The following is a 26,839-nucleotide window of genomic DNA, read 5'->3' as shown; positions in this document are numbered from 1 at the left end:
GGTACCAACTGAATAGCCCCTATGCTTAAGAGAGAGAGTACTTGCTTTTGGGCCTCGGCCCACTGCTTTGGAGGTAGATCCGGTCAACCGCTTGGAGTTGGTGACATGTGGAAGTGAAATCTGTATCCTTGGGACACTATATTTAAAACCCATTTGTCCTGGGTAATGACTCCGCAGTTCTTTGCATGAAGTGCAATCTTTCCCCCAAAAGGAGCAGCCAGTTGAGAAGTGCTTGGAAGTTTTAAAAAGAAGTAATTGAGACAGTTTACCATAGGGGGGGTTTATTACTCCAAAATTTGGAGGTGGAGGCCCCCCCACTGCTTAGTCCTGTCCCAGTCCCCTGAGACTGAAGCCTGGGTGTTCTGCTGGATCTGGGTTTGGACTGAAAAGGTCTGGAAGAGGCAGGAAAGGACCAGTTCTTAGAAGTCCAATGCCTACTAAATCTTGGAGGCTGCACTTGTAAAAAGTCTTTAACAGTTTGCATAGATTTAGTTTTTTCCTCCATTTTTTTAAGAACTACTTCTGCCTTGTTGCCAAACAGGTGGCCCTGATTTAAGGGAGCATCCAGTAATTTTACTTCAACATGATCTGGCAAGGATTGCTCCTTAAGCCAAGTATGCCTTTTAAGTACAGATCCAGTTACCACAGCCCTGCAAGATGCCTTTAGTGAATCAAAACCACATTGCAATGTAGGTTTACCAACTTGTTCAGCAAAATGCATAAAATCCTGTAAATCCTTATTTTCAGCACAATCAGGAATCAACATAATTTTCTGTTTAAACAATCCAATAATATGCAACCGATACTTTAACATATGAAACTGGCAATTCAAGGCCCTAATGGCCAAAGTTGCAGAAGTGTATACCTTCTTACCCCATCTATCCAGCACCCTGGAGTTTCTATCAGAGGGGGTAGGATTTTTGCCAGTAGTAGCTTTAATGCCCTTGGGTCCCTGTGAAATGGTTTCAGGATCCACAGTAGGATTTTTGAAAAGGAACTTGTGAGAGTCAGGAACGCTGTAATACCTATCAGGTTTTCTGGAAGCAGGAGGTAAAGAGTCAGGGACCCATGCTAGATTCTGAAAAGGCATCATCAACAATGTCCAGTACAGGAGGTAAGCTAAAGGCCTGTGCTGGGGCAGGAGTAAGAAATCCCTAAGCCTCTTTTTTAGAATCAGAGAAATCCTGACTTTCCCAATGAAAAAGCTCCTTGAGAGTGTGCAAGGTTTCACTAAAAAAGAAATCCTCGGGGGGGGGGGGGGGATGGGGTGGGTGGAAATAAAGTCCTCAGCATCAGAATTCTCATAGGTAGATAAGGGTAAGTCCTGGTCATCAGAGGAAACAGAAATTTCAGAATCCTGGTCAGATGTATCATAAGCAAACTCAGTCCTAGGTCTCTTAAACGGGGAAGGTTGGCTTCCCCTGATTAAAGTAATAAGGTCTTCAGTCATTCTTATCATTTGTTCTTTAGGCATAGAGGACTGACCATGTGGTCTGGGCATCAGTTTAGGCCTTGAAGAAGAAGATGGTGCCGGTTTAATAAGCAAGTCAGTAGGCCTAAATACGCCCTCAGAAGAGGTGCCTGCACAGCGGCTCCGGACCCATCCAAGGTAAAGACATCCGCAGGTTCCACAGCTGAAGCATCTCGTGGCATACCGGACTCCAAATGGGTCTCAGTAGAGGCCTGTGAATCTGAAGTAGTGAGTATTGGGGGCTGCGAAAGCGCTTCACTGAGTACCGGCCTGTCGAATGTACGAATGAAAACCTTTGAGGTATTTGCTTTCCACAAGAAATGCAATTATTTACTTTTACTGACATCGGTTTAGAGCAAGAAAAAGTTTCCCCAACGGGGTACTTAGCTTTTAGTTGAAGACTTCTGTTCTGAAACTCGAAAACAAAATTTTCAGGAGTCGGCCGACCGGCACTTGTGAACTGCTTCTGCTTCGGGCACTGCACGACAAGAAAGACTGATGTAATGACATCGGCTGCATGTTGTAGACCCCTGACGACATGACGTCATGGAAGAAGAGACAGCAACCGATGTAGGACCCAAGACTTTGTTAATCAGGCCGACTGAGGGCTACTGCAAGCAGATAACCCAAATGTAATGACTGCAACAGTGAAAAACGAAGAACATGCGTCTCCTCATGGTTATGCCAGAACCTGCTGCCCTAGTCGTCCCTTCGGCTGAGAGTGCAATGAGCCTCACAGATGAATTACATATGGATTCAATGGTTGCCAGCTGGGAAGCTACTTTATTCTACACTCCTTCAGTTATAGCTCCTGGCACAGTATCTGATAACTCCTTTATCAGGTCTCTTTGTAGTCTAGTAAAATGTGCCATGAAATTCAAGGATATAAGAACAAAGGTCGATGAAGTGTATAACTGCTTCCCAAATCTATGCATTGTTGTAGAATCTTTGTAAGGAGAATGGATAGTAGGACTTTCATCAGCACATTCCTTTTTTGTGGTTCAATGGAGTCCAGTATCTTCCAAGCCCACCGTGCAATCAGTTTAATCAGATCATCAGTGGGCGGAGAGATCCAAGAAGATGATGGTTGGGCAAGAAATACCTGCAGGTATACAGATTCCTCCCAGGAAGGCTGTTGTGAAGTCCAGCCAGCCCTTTGCTTCAGGATTTCTAATATTTCCTTCAAAGGAGACATCTTTGGGGGGGGGGTGACCTTGGGGAACATTCCCCTTCATCGAAATCAGTATCTTCTGTGTAATACTCTTCAGGGGAGACCAAGTGCTTCCTCTTGCACTTTCTTTTCAGGGGCACCTCCTCGGTGGGACTGGCCAGGGATGTGTCTGAAGAGGACAACCACCGTGGTAGGATTGTGAGGTTTCTGTGCCTGCTGTCCCAGGGCAGAGGCTGGAGGCAGCTCTGGGTGAGGGGAAGGACAGGCATGTTGGCCCGAGAGTGGTATCGACTGTGGGCCCACAGTGGACAAGGTCCTATCGATGGCCTGAAAAGCAGCCCCCCCCATAGAGGAATGGGAGCCTGGAAGAGAGACAGACACTCTCAGAACAGTGGTCCCACCCCCCCCACCAAGGATGCCACCTCCAAAGCTGAAGCCTGAGTTGAGCTCACATGTGCAGATACCCCGAGGAGCATGAATGGCTCAGAAAACACCGGAGTGGATTCACGCTCCCCAGAACCGACAGCAAAGCTTCAATTCTGGGATGGCTCCAGTTCCGACACAGCCAAAGAGCTCAGGGCAATTATCAGTGCCAGAAATCTAGATCTGATCAGCACTGACACAGTAGAAACTGGGACTATTGGCGCCGGGAACTCTGAAGGCTCAGTTGGAGTCGGAGGAGGAACAAAAGCAGGTGAATAGATGGGTAAGGTTCTACAGCCAGGGAGGCTAGGAATTAACGAAGAGGTTAAGCCCCTTGCCACCAGGAGCTAGTCCATCAGACTCTATGAGGCTCTTGGTGGAACGAGCCAAGGAGACCGATGGGGATCAGGGTTTCTCAAAAAAAGGGGCTTGGAGGTCGGTCTGAAAAGGGGTCCAATGACAGCGAGTATTTCGTCGGGGGCATGTTTGGCAATAAAAGCCCCTTTGGTTCCGAAATAAATGGAACCAAGGAGTGATGCTGTTTTGTTCATAGCAGTACTGGGTGCCAAAGTAGTCGGTGCAGAGAATGGCACTGATGACCCCAAAGGTTGAAGCAACTTCTCAGTTGGTTCCACAGAAACTGTTGGAACCGAAGAAATCTTGGCCATTTTAGTTGGTGGTGGCGACGAAACTGAAGGCACCGATCAGCTCCTCTACTTAAATCCCTCATGTTTGGAAGAAGAGGAGGAGCTAACATCAGTTTTAGACTTAATTGATCCAGATATGTTCTTGAAGTTAGATTTAAGAAGGCCCTTTATATTCAACTTGTTTTTTCTTTCCAGAAGGGCCTGTAGCTGAAGCTGTGACAAATAGCACAGTCTTCTCGAAGGTGCACTGGGCTCAAGCAGTAGACACACAGAATGTCTGTCAGAATGCGGCAACTTTCTACCACACTTCTGGCATCTTTTGAAGCCAGAAGTACTCTTAGTCTTTTCTGCCATATCAGAAGACAAAGACACACACACTCAGACAGAATGAAGGGAAAGACAAGTTTTAAGTTTTAGTTTATTTATCTATAAATATATCCATAGATAAGAAAGAAACGTACCAACAATGTTAAGTAAGGTTTACTGTCACAGTAAGTAGAGAGGTTATACAAGAAGAAAAGTACCAACAATGGTATTAGAAGTTTACCATATAGGTAAATAGAGAAAAAGAGAAGAAGGAGATACTACCTACGATGGTATTAAATGAAAACACTAACAAAGTGTTAAGAAAGGAGAGGAGCTGGGTAAGCAAAAGGAAGGTTAAGAGAAACTAAGAAAGATTTTCAAAGATTTCAAAGATTTTCAAGGAGAAAACTTACAGTTTTGAGTTCGCTTGACAGCTGACAGGAAAAACACGCCTGGCACTAAAAGTGGCAAACAAGATCTGAGGTAATCCTGAGAGGAGCATTATGGATAAAGCTGAGCTCGAGTTTTTGGAAGGCATGAGCTGGAATAATGGCCAAATCAATTCCGAGTTATGGAATCAAACTCACAGTCAAGGATTAAGTGAAGATTGACAACATCAGATCAAACAGTTGTTCTGATTTTCTGAAAGTTTTAGACCTGTCAAGGTAGTATCAAAGTTGCATGTGTACAACCAAGAGGCAAAGAATTATTTTCCTTTTGTTCTGTGGCTTAGAGAAGAAGGTAGGCAAGTGTACGGTTTGGTTCAGGGAAGGGTCCGTGACCACCTTGGGCATAAAGGAAAGATTAGTTCTGAATAAAACTGTCTGGGTGGAAGATAAGAAAGAGTTCCCAGTGCCATGAGGGCTTGCAACTCAGAGACCCTCCTAGCTGAGGTGATAGCCAGTAAAAAGGCAGTCTTCCAAGTCAAGAATTTTAAATCAGCTGAAGCTGCTGGCTCAAAGGCGGGTAAGATCAATTTTTTTCTAGAACAAATCTGAAATCCCAAGGAGGGGTGGGCTGTCTCCTGGGAGGTCTGACATGCACCACTCCCCTAACGAACTGTTTCATTAGGGGGTGGGACAGAAGGAAGAATAGGGATGTGGGCTGAAATGGCAGTAGCATGTATCTTAATGGATAAGAAGGATATGCCTTTGTCCACCAAGATAGCCAGGTACTCCAAAATGGCTGAAATGTTGGCAGAGACAGGACTGAGACCTTGTTGTTGACATCAAAAAGAGAATCTTTTCCACTTGGCAGAGTATGTTTTCCTAGTTCTGGATCTTTTTGATTCTTTCAGGATATTAAGCACCTGACCACTCAGGGGTTGTTCAGGGTGGAATTTTGATGAATTATCCAGACAGTGAGTTTGAGAGTCTGCAGGCTGGGGTGCACAAACTTTCCTTTTGCCTAAGTCAGCAGATCCACTCTCTAGGGTAACTGCTAAAATTTTTCTTTGGTCAAAGTCAGTAGCAGGGGGTACTAATGCTGCCTGGCCCAGTCTGGAGCTATCAGGATGACCCTTCATTCTTTCTTCCCAGATTTTTAGGACCCTTGGAAGGAGAAGTGGGGAGGAGGGATGCAGAAAAAGGAATAAATGGCTCCAGAGGAAGGAGAAGGCATCTGTTCTCCAGGCTATGTGAAGTTTGCTCTTGGAACAGAATCTTTTTAACTGAGCATTTTTATCAGTGGCAAAGAGGTCTACTTTAGGGGATGCCCATTTCTGGACTATGGTGATGCATTAAGTGTCTGCTGTGGTGGTCTGCTAGAATGTTCTGAGCCCCAGGAAGGTACTGAGCCATCAGGTGCAAATCCATAGCATTGGCGGTCTCCCAGATTTGCACTGCCAGCCAGCAAAGAGGGTAGGAGTGGGTGACCCTTGTTTATGTATCACATGACTGTTGTGTTATTTGTTTTGATAAGCAGAACTCCTGGTTCCCAGTGATCCCTGAAGGCCACCATACCCTTATACACTGCCATCAATTCCTTCCAAATGTCTGTGCTTGTGCCTGAACTGCTCTTCCCATTTGCCCTGGGATAAGAGGCACTGGAAATGGGATCCCCAGCCCCAGAGTGTGTCTGATGCATCTGTGTTTAAGGTTTGGCCCTGAGGGATAAATCTGACAGACAGACCCTGGTTCTGTGTACATGCTCGTGACCACCATGCCAGTTCTTCCCTGTGGCAGTGAATTAGGTGGATTTCTATCTCGGGGGGCTGTGAGTGCTAGCACCACAGATTCTTGCGATACCACTGACGTTTTCTCATGTGTAGCATGGCCAGAGGGATCATTAGTATAAAAGCTACTATGTAGCCCAGTGCTCTGAGGAATTCCCTGGCTGAGAGGCATTGCCTCTGCATAATGCCATGGAAGTAATGGGTTAAGAGCTTAGACTGACTTGTGGCCTGAATGAGGCAGTCATCCAGCTAAGGGTAAATCTGGATGCCTCTAGTTCTGCAAAAGGCGATTACAGTGGCCATACATTTGCTGAAGATCCTGGGAGCAGTAGACAAGCCAAAGGGAAGTGCAGGGAATTGAAAGTGACTGGTACCTGATCTGAAGCAAAGAAAACTTCTGCATGATTCCGCTATACGGATGCGCAAGTAGGCATCTTTCAGGTCCAAGGTAACCATTACAGCCTGAGGAATGATCATGGGAAGAAGCTTTTGAAGAGTAAGCATTTTGAATTTTGGGACTAGGAGGGACTGACTGACTGAAAATGGGCAGATCCAGAATAGGACACCAAGAGCCTTCTTTCCTGGGGACCAGGAAACAGCATGGAATAAAAACCTTTTCCTATTTGGTGGTCTGGTACTGGTTTCACAGAGCCCTGAAAGTATTGGTTGTGAAACTAAGATATGGCCTCTGCTGTTTGGTTTTGTGGCACATCAGGGTAACCTGAGAATCCTAATTTCTTTGAAAGTGAGCTTGTAGCCATTTGAGATTACTTCCAGAACCCGGAGGAGATGAGGACCCAGTTTTCCTGAATAGGGAACCTCTGCTGTTTGGTTTTGTGGCACATCAGGGTAACCTGAGAATCCTAATTTCTTTGAAAGTGAGCTTGTAGCCATTTGAGATTACTTCCAGAACCCGGAGGCGATGAGGACCCAGTTTTCCTGAATAGGGAAAGTCTTCCTTCTAGTCTTCCACCTATGTTGTCCGGGGTTAGGGGTGGAGCGGGGTGTTAGGTAGACAAGGTGGTGAGTCATTGCTGATCTCTACTAGGCCCCTATGGCCTAAAAGTCCCTGGCCTGGGTGTGCCTGAGGACCACTGCCTTGACCTCTGCAACTGCTGTTGCTGTCTATGAGGTCCTTCCGTTCGAGATTTCTTCTTACTGGACTTTGATTGGGAGGGAAAGGACCAATCCTTCATGGGAAAATTCCTAATGAACCTAGGAGGTTGGACACAACCTCCTTGACCGCTTGCATGGATTTTGCTTTATCCTCCATCTTTTTTAAAACAGACTCAGCCTTTGGTTCAAAAAGGAAGTCCTTGTCCAGGGATGCATCTAGCAGTTTAGATTTGACATGCTCTGGTAATGTCTGTTCCCTAAGCCAAGCATACCTTCTGATGACCGAGCCAGACAGCTGCATGGGAAGATACTTCTAAGGCATCATATCCACACTGCAAGGAGAGCCCACCTACCTGGGAATTGGAATGGCAGAGATCCAGCAATTCCATGGAGGTGTTCCTGTCCTCCAGGGAGGAAAACTTTTGCTTAATTGTTTCTAAAATACTCTGCTGGTGTTTTATCATATGAAATTGGCAAGTGAGGGTCCTCATGACCAGGGTAGATGAAGTGTAAAACTTCTTCCCAAACCTGTTAATGTCCCTTGTTTTTTTAAAGTACTGGCCCTAACTCCCTTGGGGCCTGGGGTGACAACCTCTGAGTCAGCAGAGGGGTTCTTAAAAAGGAAATTATGCGAGTCCAGTACCCTGTAAAACCTGTCTGGTTTACAAGAGGCTAGGGGAAGAGAGTCTAGATTGAGAGACAATTCAATAAAGACATCTTCTACCACTTCTAAAACTGGAAGAATACCAAGTGTTTGTGTTGAGGGAGATCAAGGGGATCTATATTACAAGATCGAATGCTTAGGTGGTCGAACACCAAAACACTGAACTTGTAATATCGAAAGCAAAAAAACAGCAAATGGCCGATTTAACGCAGGGAAAGATTTCCCTTGGCCGTTCGCTGGATTTTGCTGTTTTGTCTAATGTAGAGCTATCTCGGAGTTGGTATATTTAGTTGGGGGGGTGGGAGGCACAGCCCCCTACTTAGTTTGGGTTTAAAGTTATTTTTTCCCCCGGGGCTGACCAACATGTTTTCCTGCGCTGTTCGACATTTTTAGGCTCAATATTACAAGTTCGATGTTTAGGTGTTCCATCACCTAAGCATTTCGTCTAGTAATACAGACACGATCAAGGAACTCCCATAACCCTCTTTTCTGCTTGGGGGTACACCTGTGCCTCCCACTAGAAAACTCTCTCATGGCATGTAGTGTCTCCCCAAAGGGAATGTCCTCAGTGGGTGAAGCAGAAGGCTACAGCTCTTCTGAATCAGAATCCTCAAAGGAAGTAAGGAAGGGTTCTTCTTCAGGGACAAAGTCCTCCTGATCAGAATCTTCATCTGAAACAGGGAGTTCTGAAAAGGCCTCAGGTGTAGGATCTCTCTTTTTTTTCCTGGGGAAGATTCAGGGGGAGATAGCCTGCCTCTGACCAAAGAAATATGGTCCTCGGCCAACCTGACCAAATCCTGCTGATAACCTGTGGGATGGGAGCTGGAACGCCTAGGCACAGAAACTGTGGTTGAACTCTTTTTGGGTGCAGCTTTTGCTTTGGGCCTATGCACGTCTGCAACTCTGACACCAGTCTACTTGAAAGAAATACCCGATGTTGGCAGACACCCCGAAGGGACTTCTTCAGTTGAGGATTGATTGCCAGAAGCCAAAGTGTGCTTAGCGACACCAGACCCGACCGATGAACCGAACGCCACGGTCTGAGTTGAAGTTGAGGGACCCGACAGCATGTTGGACTCTAAAAGGGTCTCAACAGAGGCCTGCTCCATCATCAAGCATGGAGAAGAGGGCTATGAAAGTGCCTCTCCTCCTTCTGCAATAATGAGCACTGGGGGACTGGCAGACACAGAAAGGTTGTCATCCGAGGCCCCAAGTTTGGATCTTTTTTCTTTTTTTTTGTTTGCTTAGGGAGCACAACCTCAGAACAACCAACGGATGCCATTATGCGATGGGATGCTGACTAAGGTGCTTAGAAAAGATTTCTTTCCTACGCCTTATAGGTCTAGTATTGAAAAGGGTGCACAGACAGCAATTTGGGATATTGTGGTTTAGACCTAAACAAGCGACACACAAGGTATGACAGTCTCCATGTGGGATTTGTTTACCACTATGGAGACAGTTAACTTTATCTGATACAAGTAACAACGAGTTCCCCAAAAGGGTATTTAGCTTTAGAAGAATTTTTCACGCAGATGTGGACCGACCGGTGCACTCACAACTACTATGGACTCTAACAGCATGAGAGACTCATGTCATGGTATCGGCTGGCTCCCTTTATACCCAACCGTCCTGATGTCAAGGTAGGGCATCAGCCAGCTCAGGGAGAAGGAAGGTTTTTTTACTCTGGTAGTCGGGCCAACCAAGGGCTTCCGAAGCAGGAAATCCCATAAGATAGAACTGCAACAGTGAAGCATGAAGATCATCTATATTTTATACTTTTTGTTTGATTTTCCTAGGAAAATCCCTTGAAAAAGGCTGATCATATGCTGGCATACACTACTGGAATATAGGCTTTTTTCTTGGCAAGATGGGATACCAACAACATTCCCCTTTCTCAAGGCCAACTAGAGTGGTTCTCCCTTACCACGGGGGACATACCTGCAGCAGCAGGAGACATGTCTATCCCCTGATCCTTAGTGATTGCAGATGCTACACCACAGAGACTGGGAGAGAAAAATGAGTGGTCTGAGGAACCAAAATCTGCCATAGCAAAGTCATCTATTGGTGTCTGATGCAGGGAAGGGCCAGGACTGACACCCAAAGACTCCCTGGCAACTCTTTTCTTCTTGCAGACAGGTGAAGGAAGAACCAAGGAGATTGGTAACTGTTCCATAGGTCCAGTCACAAAAAAAGCCTGAAAGTCCACAAAGGACAACAAATTCAGTCTCAGGTTAAAAAAAAAAGCAGTTCCGGTTCTGAGCTAAAAATCACTATGACAGCCCCCAAAAGCACCTTTTCTGCCCTCACTGATCCCGGGAACTATCGCCTTATTAGACTGACGAGCCTGGCTGTAAGGCCATGGAAAGTATCATCATGGAAATCATAAACAAAGACATTGGTAACCTCCAAACTCTGGACCCCACCCAGTTCAGATTTGTGAAAGGCCTCCTGAACCTGATCGACATCTTTGAGGTAGTCACCAAAGCCGTAGATGAGGGTAAGATGGTTCACACAGCCTATCTTGACCTCACCAAGGCTTTCGATACCACCCCCCATTCTGGAATTATAGCTAAACTCACTAAACTAGGTATAAATCCGTACGTCACAAGATGGGTTGCCAACTAGCTCACTGACAGAACCCACACTGTAAAAGTTGCAGACTCGAAATCTGATTTCAAACCAGTGACAAGTGGAGTACCACAGGGTTCAGTCCTGAGACCTCCCTGTTTGGTACCTACTTCTCTGAAGTACAGGCCAATACAGAAGGCCTTTGGCTAATGAAGTTCGCAGATGACTGCAAACTAGGAGACACAGTCGAGTCTCCAAATGATGTGGACATCCTACAGAAGGGCCTCACTGAGACAGATGCCTGGTGTCAGAGCCATGGCCATGCAAAAAAGTGCATTGTCATCCCCTCTGGTAAAAACTCTGTACCCATGAACTACCACATAGGCGGCAGTCTACTTAATGCCGAATGTGTGATAAGAGACCTTGGGACCCAGGTGGACAGTAGTCTCTCTTGTGATAATCACATTGCCACAGTAGTCAGGAAATCCTTCTACGTGGCACACCTCATCACAAAGGTTTCTCATCCAGGTTAAAGGAGGTCATTGGTTCCCTCTTCTTGACACTCATTAGATCCATCAAAGAGTACAACGCCCCTTTTGGAATGTACCTCACAAGACATCTGCAGCAACTGTAAAGGCCACAGAAGTACCTCAACAAAGAGGATTACTGGCCTCAAACAGATGCCCTACACTGTCTCAAAAAAAATTCCAGCTTTACTCCGTAGCATATCGCCTACTCCGAGGTGATCTCTGCCTAACATATAAAGCTGTCAAACCCAGAGCTGTTGGACATGCTACACCTGAAGAAATCCCAATCCCTAAGAGCTAAATGCTGTAGGGACCTAAACCTTGTTACCACAATAAACAGGACATGCTGGAGGGATAGATTCTTGTCCCAGAGACTTCCCATACTCTGGAACAAGCTACCCATCTATGTCAAGCAAAGTTCCTCATTAGCACTCTTCAAGAAAAATCTTGATGAGTGGATGGGAAATAGGAAATAGACCACAGGGATCACTTTTGTGGCTCTGCTCGAAAGAGGCACAGGAAAATAACTTTCTTGGGTGGCGTAAGCCAGGGAACCTTGCTGGCTAGGCTTACTTAGGCCCTTGGGCCTATAGCCTAGCCTATGAACACAAATTCCATGCAATAAAACAGAGTTCAAAAAATAGAATTAAACATAAAATGTTTCCACAAACATTCAAAGTTATCAACTCCACTGTGACAGAATGACTATCAAAATCACATAGTTTTCTAGCACACATAAAAATAGCTTCACAAAAATATTAGTTTTCCACAGGAAAATAAAATTTTGGAAGGTATTGCCCCAGCAGGGTACTTATCTGCCTATCTTTGAAAAAATCATTAGCTGACCTGCAGTTAACCGCTGAGCCCACTAAAGGGCACACTTTGACGCCAAGAAAACCCTGAAGCTTTACACCCTCTGTCTTTATATGGTGCTTTGCTTGAGCTGCTGACATCTGGAATGCATAGAGGATACCCTTACGCTTTAATAAGCTGGCTAGCTGGCAGGGGGTCAGACCCAAATAGCTTAGGCTACTGCAACAGTGACGAATGTTGAACTTCTGCACTTTTAGCTTCCTTGACTGGTGCAGACACAGTAGCGTAGCTGGGGCAGGGAGAGAGGGATAACTGCCATGGGAGTAAAGTGTTAGGGGGCACAACTGGGGGCCATCCATCATCCTGATTGCTCTTTAGTGCAATACTGGCTTTTAAAATCTGGTTTTGTATATGTAGCCAAACCAGAGCGCTGCAGCACTCTGTGTGTAGTCTAAACTGTAGAAAGCAGTTTGCTACAGTGTAAAAGTGAATTTTTTCCCCCAACTAAAACCTGAGCACTGAAACAGGCAGGGTATAAACTGTAGCAACTGTTTGCTGCAGTTTAAAAGAACAAAGTTTTTTTTTTTTAAATAACTAAAACCAGAGTGATGTAGCACTCCATGCAGGCAGGGTACAAAGTGCAGCAACTGTTGGCTAAAGTTTAAAAGAAGAATTTTTTTTTATAACTAAACTGACAAGAAGGGTCGGCAGCAGTGCACATAAACAGGACCGGAATAGCTGGGGCAAGAGGGAGGAGGTTGTGCCAGTAAAAGGACGATTTTTTTTTTTTGCTTTGCTCTTCCCTTCTTGAAGAGGATGGGGTGGCCAGGGGGCAGGAGTACTGGGTACTGTTTTCATGCCTGAAGGAACCATCCTGCAAGTTTTATAGAAGTCCTTTTTTTTTTTTTTTTGCAGGAGGAGTGGAGCACTAGTTTGCGGAAATAGCACAGGGTGCTGGTGGAGCCCACTATGCTATTATGCTTGTGTCAGGTTTCAGAGAGTTCACTGCTTTTATTCCTGTGGCCTTCACAGTCTCATTTGTTTTCTAAAATAAGATGCTTAAGCTACTTTCAGTCTCGTGAGTGTTTTTATGGTGCTTCAGAAAGTCCCTAGGTTTCTTACTCTTTATGTAGGGAACCTAACCATACAAGTAGATTACCCTCCTGTAGAGGGGGTAGGCATACTCTGGGCTAAAGCCCTTAGAAGTTTCTAATCTTCTCAAAAGTATTTTCTTAACTTTGTTTTTTCAAAAATCTTTATGTTTTATGAATACATCTTGCAGTGATCACAATTTAGCTTACCATATTTCCCTTAGACAAAAAAGGACACTAATAACAATATTCCTACAAGACAATCTGCCTCACAAAGGAATACTAGATGGTGACGTTTTTTTTTTTTTTTTACAGGAACATAATTAGCCACCCACTAATAACAGGAGAAGTCAAAAGGCTAACAGTTAAATCACACAACAGGAAGAGAAAAAAAATGGGCATTTGTATTGTTCTTATTTGTCTCAAGAGCAATCAACATACTTAGAGATGAGCAACCTTATACTTAACTAGCAAAAAACAGTAAAGATGGTGCTGGTTATGCTTTCTTTTGCAGCCACAACAAGGGGTATATCCTCACAAGTTTCAAATCAGCTTGGAAGACTAATCTCCAGCAACGGCTTATGCCAACTCACATTGTGAATAAACTGCAGCAATAATTTTTGATATACGATGTACACAAGTACGTATATGAAATGCTAACAGAAAAAGGTACACAGTAATCACAGCAATCATTCTTTTGAAGTAAATCAGGAAGAAATTTGTCTTAACACTTGAAAAGGATAGAGGATGCAACTGTTAGGGTGGTAAAAAGGAATGAGGCAAGGGAAGAAATATGGATGAAAGTTGCTTCTGAGTTAAGACAAAGGCAGGTAGGAAGGAAAAAGAGTAAAGTACGATATTAATAGCAAAGGGAAAAAGTTGACTATGGGAGAAGGAGATCACTGAGGAGGAACACAATAAATGCAGTGGGGAACGATACAACATGACAACAGCTCTCATGCTAATTACTAAACCTGAGGATAGGCTGAAATTAGGAAAGTGTAGTCTAGGTAAGATTTACAAGTGTTAGGACAACTGCTATTGGAGTATCTCAGTCAGACCAAAGTTTTGGTTGTACATTTCAAAACGCAGCTATCATTATCTTACTCATTCCTAGTCAGTGAAGTCTTCTAGAAGCAATGTACATAATTTTCAACCATCTCTTATTTTATATCGACACATTTATCATCCTTTATGTAATGTCTTTATGTGGCAAAACAGTGAGATTTAAAAACAAAATTACAGCAAACTATTATGACTATGTAAGCTTTCCTTCTACATGTGACTTGGCACAAACTCCACTGTTCTGTTTGCTTTTTGAGTGAGCCCAAATGATTTCATACTTTCACACTGACTCTAGTACAAACTTGTTTACTGACACATTTAAGCTTTGAGAAGTATGGGTAATGCACATTTTTTCCTAGTTAAGAGTTACTGAAGATGTGTCAGGGCTCTCAATACAGCTACTGCAGCAAATATAAACTGCATTTTGCTTCAACAACAGTAAGGCAGGCTTCCTGTCATCATTTGCTAATATTACACATTCTATACTTAATGCACAGCATCATTTCTGTGAGCTCTAAAATATCTTTTTTTAGTCATTCTCCATTTACCTACTCAATCCAATTCAGGGTTCTAATTGAGCCTATCCCAGCACTCAGTGGGTGCAAGACACAGAAACTTGTCCTAGACTGGGCACTAACCCATCACAAGATACTCATATAGGAATCGCTCACACAATGCATGCACACTTACTGGCAACTTAGATGATCACAATTGACTTTCAGCACTGCAGAAACTACTTAGCACTTTTTTGCTACATGTGAACTGCTCATTTACAGCAAACTAAAGTAAACATAAGCAAACCAACCTAACCTACTTACCTGCACAGGACTAGAGGCAGGATGATTACCACCATGTTGGCCTTGTTGCTGACCAGTAGGTGTGGCAGCAGGTTGTGGATGAGAAGCAGGATGATGTAACGTATGATTTGGATGGGAAAACTGTTGTGTAATATGCCCAGTCACTGAAAATAAGAAAAAAGATTCAGGGAAAGACTGTACAGACCAATGCATGTGTCTGCAAGATGAGACAAACTTATGTGACAAAATGAAATGCAAGGTAGAAATCAAATGTACAAGTCCACCAGGTGACACCTAAGATCTTGACTGTGTAATAAATTTCAAAATACAAAAAATTAAAGGATGTGTCTTACCATAACTTGGCAACCGTGTTGTCTTCCTTCCTTCATCCTCATGATGGGGTCTTAGATCCAACCCTAGGATCCGGTTCAGCCCCATTCCACAGACTTGGATCTGTTAAGCTCCTCCCTCATATCCATAATGTCCTGCATCCATCCAACTACCTCAGGTCGAGTTTGCAAATTTCACACATTCAGCACTCATACATCAAAGATTGGCAGAAGAGGCTCAGACATAGGACATAATAGTCCCTACATCATTCAGGTTCCTCAAGAAAATAAAGGCAAGAGGATGGTTGAATGGGAAAGTGAGGATGAATAAAGGAAGGACAACACAGATGCCAAGTTATGGTAATACATATCCTTTAAATCTGATGTTGTCTCCTCCATTCCTCCTCAAGATAGGGTCAGAGTCCCCAGATACATAAACCCTGGTAGCCATCATGGAAAGATATGCTGGATCACCACTGAACTGAAGGAGGCCCTGCTCCTGGAAATAGCACCAAACTTGTGTAATACAAAAATGTGATTATTAGACCATGAAGCTGCTGCACAAATGTCATCAATGGAAGTTCTGGAATAGAAGGCCAAGGAAGTAGCCATAGCTCTGGTGGAATGTGCCCTAGGAGATTTAGGTAACTCCAAGCCTTTGGAATAGTAAATGTACAAAATGAAGTCTGAAATCCATTTTGCCAAGGTAGTTTTTGATACTGCTTGTCCAAGTCTATTAGAAGAGAAAGTTACAAAAAGATGATCAGATTTCCTGTGTTGTTTGGTCCTGTGTAGGTAAAAAGAAGTTGTCTACGAACATCTAGAAGATGAAGTACAGTTGTGTAAACTTACCATAAATGTAGATGTTCGAGTGTATTCACTGTTGCAGTCATCACACACGGGTTTTCCTGCCAGGGGTAGCCCTCAGTTGGCCCGAATACCAGAGGCTTAGTATTTCTGTGTCAGTTGCTGTCACTCCAGGACTGACAGGTCGTCAGTGGTATAAAATCAGGCAGCCGACCCCATTACATCAGTTTTTCTTGCCCCAAATAGGGAGCTAGGTTATGGTGGAAGACCACCACCAGTAGAAAGTAAATACCAAAAAGCCCTGTAATGAGTGAGGAAGAGAGAGAGCGAGACAGACAAGGTGGATGGAGGGTGGGAAACCAGGACTGCAACAGTGAATACATTCGAACATCTACATTTATGGTAAGTGCACACAACTGTACTACGTTCTTCGTGTTTCACTGTTGTAGTTGTCACATTTGCGTTGATTCCCAAAGCTGAAGTAAAGGGTGGAGGCAGTCAAGAAGAGTTGGGGTGGCTAGTATGCCCTGCAAGACTGCGGTTGCAAAGCATGCCCTGGATTTGGAAAAAGTAGGCTGGTGGTAATGCTTGGTGAAGTTATTAACAGAACTCCATGTTGCAGCCTCCAGGATGTCCCTGGTAGGGTCCCCTCTCTGAGAAAATCTGCAGAGGTGGAAGTTGCTCTTGTGGAATGTGTCCTGACCCCCTGAGGGGGTGGTTTCCCATGGTGTTTGTAACAGAAATGGATACAGTGTGATATCCATTTGGAGATGGTTTGTTTGGATATGGCCTTGCCCTCTGCCCCTGCTGCAAAGCTGACTAGTAACTGGTCAGTCTTCCTAAAGTGCTTAGTCCTACCCAGGTAGAATCTGAGCTGTCTATGCACATCTAAAGAGTGCAGGATCCTTTCCCCCTTATTTTGAGGCTTAGGGAAAAAGGTGGGCAAATGAATAGATTGGTTGAGAGCCACACTGGACACCACTTTAAGCATAAAAGTTGGGTTAGTCCTGAGGGAGACCCTGTCAGCATGAAAAATGATGAAGGGTTCCACAGCCATGAGTGCTTGTAGCTCAGACACTCTTCTAGCTGAAGTGATGGCCAGAAGCAAGGCTGTTTTCCAAGAGAGGAATTTTAACTCTGCTGAAGCTGCGGGCTCAAAGGGGGGTAGCATGAGCTTTTCCAACACAAAGTTAAGATCCCAAGCTGGGGTAGGAGCTCTTCTGGGCGGCCTTAAGTTGTTAGCCCCTCTTAGGAACTGCTTGATGAGAGGGTGAGAAAAAGAGAGGTGGCTCTGTGCTGTAATGAGCAGAGATGGCAGAGGCATGAATTTTAATAGAAGAGAAGGATAGGCCCCTGTGAAGCAAGTCTGCTAGGTAATCCATGATGAGAGGTACGGAGGGCTGTGCTGGTTCAGCTCCTTTAGCCTGGATCCAGGAGCAATACCTTTTCCACTTGTCAGCGTAGTGTGTGGAAATAAAATTTGTACCCCTAGGACAATGTTGAGGACCCATTGGTCATTGGTGATGGAGGCCCAGTTTTTTGCATGGGAGGCAAGTTTTCCTCCTAGGGACACAAGCAGGTGGGCAGAGGTAAGGGGTGGAGATGAAAAGTCATTGTGAGTTCTTTCCATAAGGGGGTGGCATAGCACTCCCTGTTTTAGAAGTGGAGGTACTCCATTGCTTAGATCTCTGCATTCCCTGGGACTGCTGTCTGGGGGGGTCTCTACCTTCCCCTAGGTCTAGTCTGAGCCGGCCTTGAGGGGGCTGGAAAGGACCAGTGCTTGGAGGGGAAATGCCTACTGAATCTTGAAGGCTGGACTTGCAAAAAGTCTTCAACTGTCTGCACAGATTCAGCTTTTTCTTCCATCTTTTTTAAAACCTTTACTGCCTTGGTGCCAAACAAATTGTTCATTGGTGCGTTCAATAATTTTGATTTGACATGGTCTGGCAAGGTCTGTTCCTTAAGCCAAGCATGCCTTCTAAGTACAGAACCTGTGACTGCTGCCCTGCAGGATGCTTCTAGGGCGGCAACGCCACATTGCAAGGTATGCTTAGTAACTTGGTTTGCAGAATGCATAAGCTCCTGTAATTCTTTATTTTCTGCACAGGCTGAAAAGGTAGATCATTTTTGTTTAAGGAGTTCCATTGTATATTGCTGGTATTTCAACATGTGGAACTGACAATTTAGTGCTCTAATGGCAAGAGTTGCAGAGGTGTATACTTTTTTACCCCATCTGTTGAAAGCTTGGGAATCCCTGTCCGAAGGGGTGGGATTCTTAGCTGTGGTTGCTTTTATTCCTTTAGGTCCTTGGAAGATGACCTCTGGGTCAGCAGCAGGATTTTTGAAAAGAAATGTGTGTGAATCAGGGACTCTGTAACACCTGTCAGGTTTCCTGGGAGCAGGTGGTAGGGTGTCAGGAGTTAAACTGGATTCCACGAAAACATCATCCACAACATCCAGGACAGGAGGAACAGCTAAGGGTCTGTACTGTGGCAAATCTAAAAATTCCCTGAGTCTCTTTCTGGACTGAGGATAATCCTGGCATTCCCAATGAAAATGCTCTCTCAAACTATGTTGGGTTTCAGCAAAAGAAAAATCCTCTGGAGGAGAGGCAGAACTAATGGATTCCTCTGCATCCAAATCCTCATAATCAGACAAGGGCATGTCTTCATATTCAGAAACCTCAGAGCTGTCGGACTCCTGGTCCTCTGTCAAGCTGCTGGGGACAAGTCTCTTTCTTTTAGAAGGGGTAGTCTGGCTTCCCCTAATAATCATGATAAGGTCTTCCACCATTTTAAGTGTTTGAGACTGAGGCATGGAAGCAGGTGCTTGAGCTTCGGTCGTATTTTTAGGCATAGTTCGTACCCTGGGCCTTAGAAACTCTGTAGTTTTAGAAAGAACTGAAGATGCGAAAGAAGTCATCTGAGTCGAATATCGGTAGTGCGAAGAACTTCCTCGGAAGCCAGTGCCTGCTCAGCGGCTCTGAACCCATCCAAGGTAGATAGATAAGCAGGATCCTTAGTCAAAGAAGAGTCTCGCAACCGGACTCCGAACGGGTCTCGGTAGCAGCCTACGAATCCATAGAAGTGGGCATCAGGGGCTGCGAAAGCACCTCACTGAGTACCGGCGAACTGGCAACTAGCTTAACGGAAGCGTCGTCAGCAGTTTTGGACCTGTGCGGTCTGTGTCTGTCTTTATCCTTAAGTTTTTTCAGAAGATCGGTAGTCGGATGGCTTACCAAAGCCATTTTGGAATATGGAGATCGAGAGCAAAAGTATTTAGCTACGATAAGGGCCCGAGGATGTATAGTTCTGGTGTTGACGAAAGCACAAAACTGACAGCAAGGGACATCGTGGTCTGGGCCTAAACAGGTGATAAAGTAAGAATGGAAATCTCGGTGTGGTATTTGCTTTCCACAGGTGAGACAATTGTTAACTTTTTCTGATATCGGGTCTGCAGGATCAATCGAGTCATGGGGGACTGTTGGGTTAATAATTGCTGATTCCTCAGAGTGCCTATTTGGTGTGATGGAAGACAAGCTATCTGATCCCTTGTGTTGAGCTGCGTACCTATGAATTCTAGATTCTGAACTGGAGTAAGGTTGGATTTGCTCATATTTATGGTGATGCCCAGGGAGTGTGGTAACTGGATTAATTAGTCCCTTACTTGGATTAGTTGATGCCTCGTGAAAGCAGTCAGGAGCCAATCGTCTAAATATGGAAACACTTGGAATCCCTGAGCCTCAAGTGAGCTGCTACCACTACCATGCATTTGGTGAACATCCAGGGGGCTGCGGTGAGCCCAAAGGGCACTGCTCTGAATTGGTAGTGATTGGCTCCCAGCCAGAAGCACAGATATCTCCTGGAGCACCTGTGGATTTTGATGTGATAATACACGTCCTTGAGTTCTATTGAGCACATCCAGTCATCCTTATGCAATGGAAAGTACAGTTGTGTACACCTACCATAAATGTAGATGTTCGAGTGTCTTCACTGTTGCAGTCATAATTGTAGGGTGCTCCTGCCGGCAGGCAGCCCGAGGTCGGCCAGAATCCCAAAGCCTGGGTCCGGCGTCGGCTGTACAAGCTAGTACCTTGACGTCAGTACGCTTTGGTACATAGCCCTCAGCCGACGCCATCTTCTCCAGCCTTTCTTGCCCTAGATGTCAGAAGTCCCTAATAAAACAAAAATGAATCCAACAAGGAAACACAAATACACCACAAAAAAGGAAAAGGAAGAAAAAAGAGGGGATAGGAGGGAGGGAAACCCCGACTGCAACAGTGAAGACACTCGAACATCTACATTTATGGTAGGTGTACACAACTGTACTATGTTCTTCGTGTTTCACTGTTGCAGTCATAACTGTAGGGTGGAATCCCAAAGCAGTGTAAAAGGGGAGGAGGCTTTAGATAGAAGAAGGGGAGGCAAGAATACCCTGCAAAACAGCAGAGGCAAAGCCTGCCCTGGTCTTAGAAAACAGTGGGAGATTGTAGTGCTTGGAAAAAGTATGCACAGAACTCCAAGTGGCAGCTTCCAAGATATCCTTGGTAGGGACTCCTCCGAGAAAAGCTGTAGAAGTGGCAGCTGCTCTAGTAGAATGACTTCTAATGGTACCTGGAAACTGTTTCCCATGATGAGTGTAACAAAATCTGATTCCATAAGCAATCCATTTGGAAATAGTTTGTTTAGAAATAGGTTTTCCAAGAGAACTGGAGGCAAAAGAAACAAACAATTGATTAGACTTTCTGAACTCTTTAGTCTTGTCCAGGTAAAATCGTAACTGTCTGTGCACATCTAATGAATGCAAAATCCTTTCCCCTTTATTTTGAGGATTTGGAAAGAAGGTAGGAAGGTGAATTGTCTGATTTAAAGCCACTTTGAAATCACCTTAGGCATGAAAGTAGGATTGGTCCTCAAGGATACTCTGTCCTGATGGAAAATAAGGTATGGTTCCACAGCCATGAGAGCTTGCAACTCTGAGACCCTTCTGGCAGAGGTCAATGCTAATAAAAGAACAGTCTTCCAGGATAAGAACTTAATATCTGAAGATGCAGCAGGCTCAAAAGGAGGTAAAGTAAGTTTTTCTAAAACATAATTAAGATCCCAGGCAGGGACAGGAGGGGTCCTGGGAGGCCGCAAATTTTTAGCCCCTCTCAAGAATTGCTTCACCAAAGGATGGGAGAAAACAGGAGGATCAGAACTGAAATGCGCAGAAATAGCAGAAGCATGAATCTTAATGGAAGAAAAGGAAAGTCCTTTAGATAAAAGTTCTGAAAGGTAAAGCAAAATAGAAGAGAGATCAGGAACCAGAGGATCCGAGCCTCGGTCCTGCATCCAAATACAAAACCTCTTCCATTTAGAGGCATAGGATTTCCTAGTGCTAGGCCGTCTAGCTTCCAAAAGAACATCCAAAACTTGTTTGGGAAGAGTAGAGGAAATCAAATTCCTTTGAAGAGCCAAGCTGCCAGGCAAAGGGTCTTGAGGTTGGGATGTAGTAACTGACCCTGAATCCAAGGAGGCTCCAAGAACAGGTGCTTTAAAGTTGGATACCAAAACTGTCGAGGCCAATTTGGAGCAATCAAGATGAGGAACTTGGGCTTGTCCTGTTTTATCTTCAGCAATATTTTTTATTTATTTATTTATTTATTTTACATTTGTTTACCGGGATAGTCCAACTGGATATATGTCCATTTTCAGTGGAGGCCCGGGGAGAAAAGCTCCAACATGATAACTTCAGTTTTTACAAGAATAAACACACAGATTATTTATATTGAAAAAGTTATACAGTAGTAAATATATAGTATCATTGCATTTGTTTACAAAAATTTCAGTTACATTAACAGTTGCAATCAGCACAGTATGCTTGTAGAAAACGGCCTGCAAGTGTTAGAAAACAAGTTGGTTAATTAGAGTGAATAATGATGCAGCTTAGTCAGGGAAGGAGCATGGACAAAGCCAGTTGATTGTAAGATACTGTGTAATGCTTTTTTTGAAAAGGTTTAAGGAGGATTGCAAGGTGATATGATATGGTAGAGATTTCCAGGTCTTGGCAACAGAGTTGGCAAACAGAGAATCGCCTGCAGAATTGTTGGCTTTGTAAGTATGGACCATTAATTTGTCAGCCGATCTTAGTGATCCCAGGTTGTTGTATGGTTTTATTATATTAGAGAGTGAGGGGGTATTTTCAGGATGGTAAAGAACTTTGTGGGCACAAAGTTCTTTACCATCCTGAAAATACCCCCTTAATTCAAGTGGATGCTCTTCTGGCCATGAGAGCCATAGAGCCTGTTCCACCCGAGGTAGTAGAGGAAGAGGAGGGAAGGCATAAGCTGAAAGGCTTCTCCAGCTGAAGGACAGGGCATCCACTCTCCAAGCTGTTTTGTGGAAGGACCTGGTGCAAAAGCGAGGCAGCTGATGATTGAGATGGGATGCAAACAGATCCATCTGGGGACATCCCCAAACTGCAGTAATCCTGTTGAATAAGTTGGTGTCTAGCATCCATTCGTGAGGATCCGAAATGTTTCTGCTCAGGCTGTCTGCCAAGAGATTCTGTTTCCCTGGAATGAATTGAGCTTGGAGATGTAGTTTCAAATTTAGAGCTGTGTCCCATAAAGCCATAGCTAGTCTGCAAAGGGGGTATGAATGAGAACCCCCCTGCTTGTTGATGTACCACATGACCGTGGTGTTGTCTGTGCGAATTAGCAGAGGCCCTGGTTGCAAAAGGTTCTTGAAGGCTAGAAGGGCATTTTGAACTGCCAACATTTCCTTCAGAATGATGTGCCAGTGAAGATGGTCCTTTCTCCAGGTTCCCTGCTGGCAATTGTCTAGAAAGTGTGCTCCCCAAGCATAATCCGAGGCGTCCGTGGTTAGGATTTGAGTAGGTTGAGGAAGACGAAAAGGCTTTCCTTCGTTTAAAGTGCATACCCTGGACCACCAGAGGAACTCCCTCTGGAGGCAGGGGATCAGAGGAATCAGAATATCCAGATCGTGGTGATGCTGTGACCATACACTTTTCAGATACCATTGAAGCTTTCTCATGTGAAGCCTTGCGTTTGGAATCAACAGAATGCAGGAAGCCATGTAGCCCAGAGCCTGCAGGAATTTCCTTGCAGTGAGCTGAGATACAGTTGCTAAGGTGCTGAAAGTAGAAGCCAGCTGAGTTTGTTTTTCTGGAGTGAGGAAGGCCCTTTGTAAGGTTGTATTTAAGAGGGCTCCCAAGAATACCATTTGTCGAGAAGGGATCAAATGTGACTTTTTTGTGTTCACTGAGAATCCCAGTAGGAGGAGAAGACGTTGAACAAAGTCCAGATGTTGAAGCAGAAGATCTTTGCTGTCTGCCTGAATAAGGCAGTCGTCCAAATAGGGGTAAATCTGGATCCCCTGAAGTCTGCAGTAAGCCACTACTGGTGCCAGGCACTTGGTAAAGACTCTGGGCAGTAGATAAACCAAAGGGCAGTACAGAGAATTGAAAGTGCCTCGAACCTGCCTTGAACCTGAGGAATCTCCTGCGATTTTGCCTGATGGGAATATGTAAATAGGCTTCCTTTAGGTCCAACGTCACCATCCAGGCGTCCTGAGAGAGCATTGGAAGTAGTTGCTGTAGAGTAAGCATCTTGAATTTTGGAATTTCCAAAAAGGTGTTTAACACAGAAAGGTCCAGAATAGGTCTCCATGAGTTTTGTTTTCTGGGAACTAGAAACAGTCTTGAATAAAAACCTTTTCCCATCTCCAAGAGTGGAACAGGCTCTATGGCTCTCATGGCCAGAAGAGCATCCACTTGAATTAAGGCCTCTGACCATTGATGTTTTGGCAGATCTGGCCAACCGTGAGCCCATGGCAAAGTGTGAAAATGGAATTTGTAACCTTTTAACATCACGTCCAATACCCATCTGTCCTGGGTAATATGAGTCCAATTTCTGTAAAAAAGAGACAGTTTTCCTCCGAGAGGGGCATCCAGGTGAAGGAGTCCTGTAGCCCAACCGAGAGAGTCATTGAGCTTGCTTTCTTTGAGATTGGGATCTGTCTTCCCCCCTTCTAGGTGAAGAAGCAGTCCATTGTCTAGATCTGTAAGAGGCCTGACCTTGACCACGACCTCTGGAGCGCCTATATCTTCCCCTTTGAGGCCTGTCAGACGTGGAAAGGACCAATTTTAGAGGGCCAATTCCTGGAAAATCTAGGAGGCTGAACTTGCAAGAAATCTTTTACAGTCTGCATAGACTTTGCCTTTTCTTCCATCTTTTTAATAACTTCCTCAGCCTTGGATCCAAAAGAACATCATGTTGAACAGGGGCATCTAATAACTTAGCCTTAACCTGTTCAGGTAAACTTTGATCACGAAGCCAGGCATGTCTCCTGATAACAGTACCAGAGGCTGCAGCCCTGCAAGAAGCATCCAAAGCATCAAAACCACAATGTAAACTATGCTTGTTCACTTGTTCAGTAGCATGCAAAACATCCTGAAGTTCCTTATCCTCTGCACAAGCAGGAAGGGAAGCAAGCTTTTGCTTTAAAACAGACAATAGAAATTGCTGATACTTAAACATATGAAATTGGCAATTTAAAGCCCTTACAGACAGGGTAGCAGAAGTATATACCTTTTTTCCCCACCTGTCTAAAGCACGAGAATCCTTCTCAGAGGGAATATGATTTTTAGAAGTAGCAACCTTAGCAGCCTTAGAGCCCTGAGAAATAGTTTCAGGATCCGCAGAAGGGTTTTTAAATAAAAATAAATGAGAGTCAGGAACCCTATAAAATCTATCAGGCTTAGAAGGAGCAGGAGGCATGGAATCAGGATTCAAATTAGCCTCAGAAAGGGCATCATCCACAATGTCCAAAACAGGAGGGATAGCTAAAGGCCTATGCTGGGGAAGAAGAAGAAATTCCCTAAGCCTCTTCTTGGAAGCAGAATACTCCTGTCCTTCCCAATGAAAATGTTCCCTCATCTCATGCAAGGTTTCCCCAAAAGAGAAATCCTCAGGCGGAGAGGCCGAGGGTAAAGAGTCCTCAGCATCCGAATCCTCATAAGGGGGAAAGGAATAGTCCTGATCTGAGGAAGAAACAGAAGATACAGAAGCCTGGTCAGAGGAATCCAGAGTAACATCATGTCGAGGCCTTTTCTCAGGAGGGGGGTGAGAACCCCTAATCATTGTAAGCAAATCTTCAGCCATCTTTAATAATTGCTTTTGTGTCTTGGGAGTGGATTCAGAAGCAGCTTGAACAGGAGCTTTAGACTTAACAGGAGTCTTTGCTATACAATTATTAACTTTTTCTGACATCGGAGGAACAAGAAAAAGATTCCCCAACGGGGTACTTAGCTTTGAGAATAAAAGTAAGAACTTCGGACCGACAACAACAAAATACGCTGTTCGAAAATCGCCAACCAACGACTTGCGAGCTGCTTTCCACCGCACGGCAAGAAAGACTGGAGAAGATGGCGTCAGCTGAGGGCTATGTACCAAAGCGTACTGACGTCAGGGTACTAGCTTGTACAGCCGACGCCGGACCCAGACTTTGGGATTCTGGCCGACCTCGGGCTGCCTGCCGGCAGGAGCACCCTACAGTTATGACTGCAACAGTGAAACACGAAGAACATCCTCGACTTCTTTACATAATTGTTCAACTTGTTTAGGTCCAGAATGGGTCTTCGGTCACCTGTCTTTTTCAGCAGTAAAAAGAAGCGGGAGTAGGTTCCGAATTTGCTCTGTTCGGCTGGGACCTCCTGCATGACTCTTTTTTTGCAACAGTAGCTGGATTTCCTGTGCTGCCTGTTTCCACTGACTGGCTGGCACATCAGAAGGCTTTTGGAGTTTTGAGGTAGCAGGGTAAAGGGAATGTAGTAACCTCTGGATATTACGTTTAGCACCCAATGGTTTTGAGTCATCTGGGTCCAGGCTTCGAGGTGCAAAGCTAGTCGGCCCCGACTGTCTCCAGAGATGGACAGTCGGGCAGCGCTTCAGGGGCACTGGTGTGTCTTACTGGGAGGGGGTTCCCTAAAGCCCTGGTTCTGCAACCCCCCCATGCCTCTAGGGCTGCGTCTACCATCAAACCCTTCCCCTCTACCTCTAGAGGAGGTTTCTCCATGCGGGTCCTGGAAAGGCAATTGGGACTTGCGGAATCACATTTTCTTATCCCCACTTTGGTTCCTGGAGAAGGACCTCTGGGGGGTAGAAAGCTTGATTCCAACAGCAGAAAGGGTCTTCTCATCCTTCTCACTGTGGGTAAGTGTGTCTCTAACTGATGCCCAAAATTGGAGGCGCCATTGTAAGGGGCATTGACAAAAGACACCTTAAAAGGGCTCCTCAAAATCAAACAGCCTCATCCAGACATGCCTCCTTAGGGAAGGTCCTGAACCAGCTGTTCACGAGATGCCCTCGAAGGTATGGGAGATTAACCTCATCAATGAACTGGTGATAGATGAAAGAGTAGTCAGCTTGGGAAAAACTTTCTTAAATTCCTCCGCAGGTATGGACTCAGAGAGAGAGGCTGACAGTTCCTTGATCAGGTCACTCTGCAGCAGAGTAAAGTGAGCCAAATAGTTTAACGACCTCAATGCAAAGGTTGCCGAGGCATAGATGTGGTTTTCAATCCTGTCCAGCATTCTAGACTCCTTGTTAGGTGGATGGATATTGGCAGTTTCTTCTACCAGCTCTTTCTTGGTGGCCGCCGCCGCCACCATGACAGCATCAACTATGGGACCCTTACTCCAATGTTTCCTGTTTGTGTGTGGGGGGGGCACCAGAAACCAATCGGGTCGCTTGAGAATGGGCTTGATGGAGTCCGGTTCCTTCCATGCTCGGGAGACGCTAAATCCACCAGGGCATCTGCTGGCGGGTTGAGGTCACCCAGGACGTAGATGGGCCCATCCCGAATGCC

At 44.9% G+C, this 26,839-nt stretch overlaps 1 protein-coding gene across 1 annotated transcript in view; it reads right to left on the bottom strand.

The window, feature by feature from the left end:
- ATXN2 (ataxin 2) overlaps positions 1-26,839 on the bottom strand; it is a 2,781,632-nt gene that overhangs the window by 214,683 nt on the left and 2,540,110 nt on the right. Inside the window, exon 26 of the mRNA XM_044068622.1 lies at positions 14,854-14,996. Within this exon, the coding sequence (XP_043924557.1) occupies positions 14,854-14,996 (143 nt within the window). The remainder of the gene's footprint in view (positions 1-14,853; positions 14,997-26,839) is intronic.

The sequence above is a fragment of the Protopterus annectens genome, chromosome 4.part0, assembly GCF_019279795.1.
Source record: "Protopterus annectens isolate FY-2018-M chromosome 4.part0, PAN1.0, whole genome shotgun sequence".
NCBI lineage: Eukaryota > Metazoa > Chordata > Ceratodontiformes > Protopteridae > Protopterus > Protopterus annectens.
The sequence above is the reverse complement of the archived record's forward strand: the minus strand, read 5'-3'. Positions and strand labels throughout refer to the sequence as shown.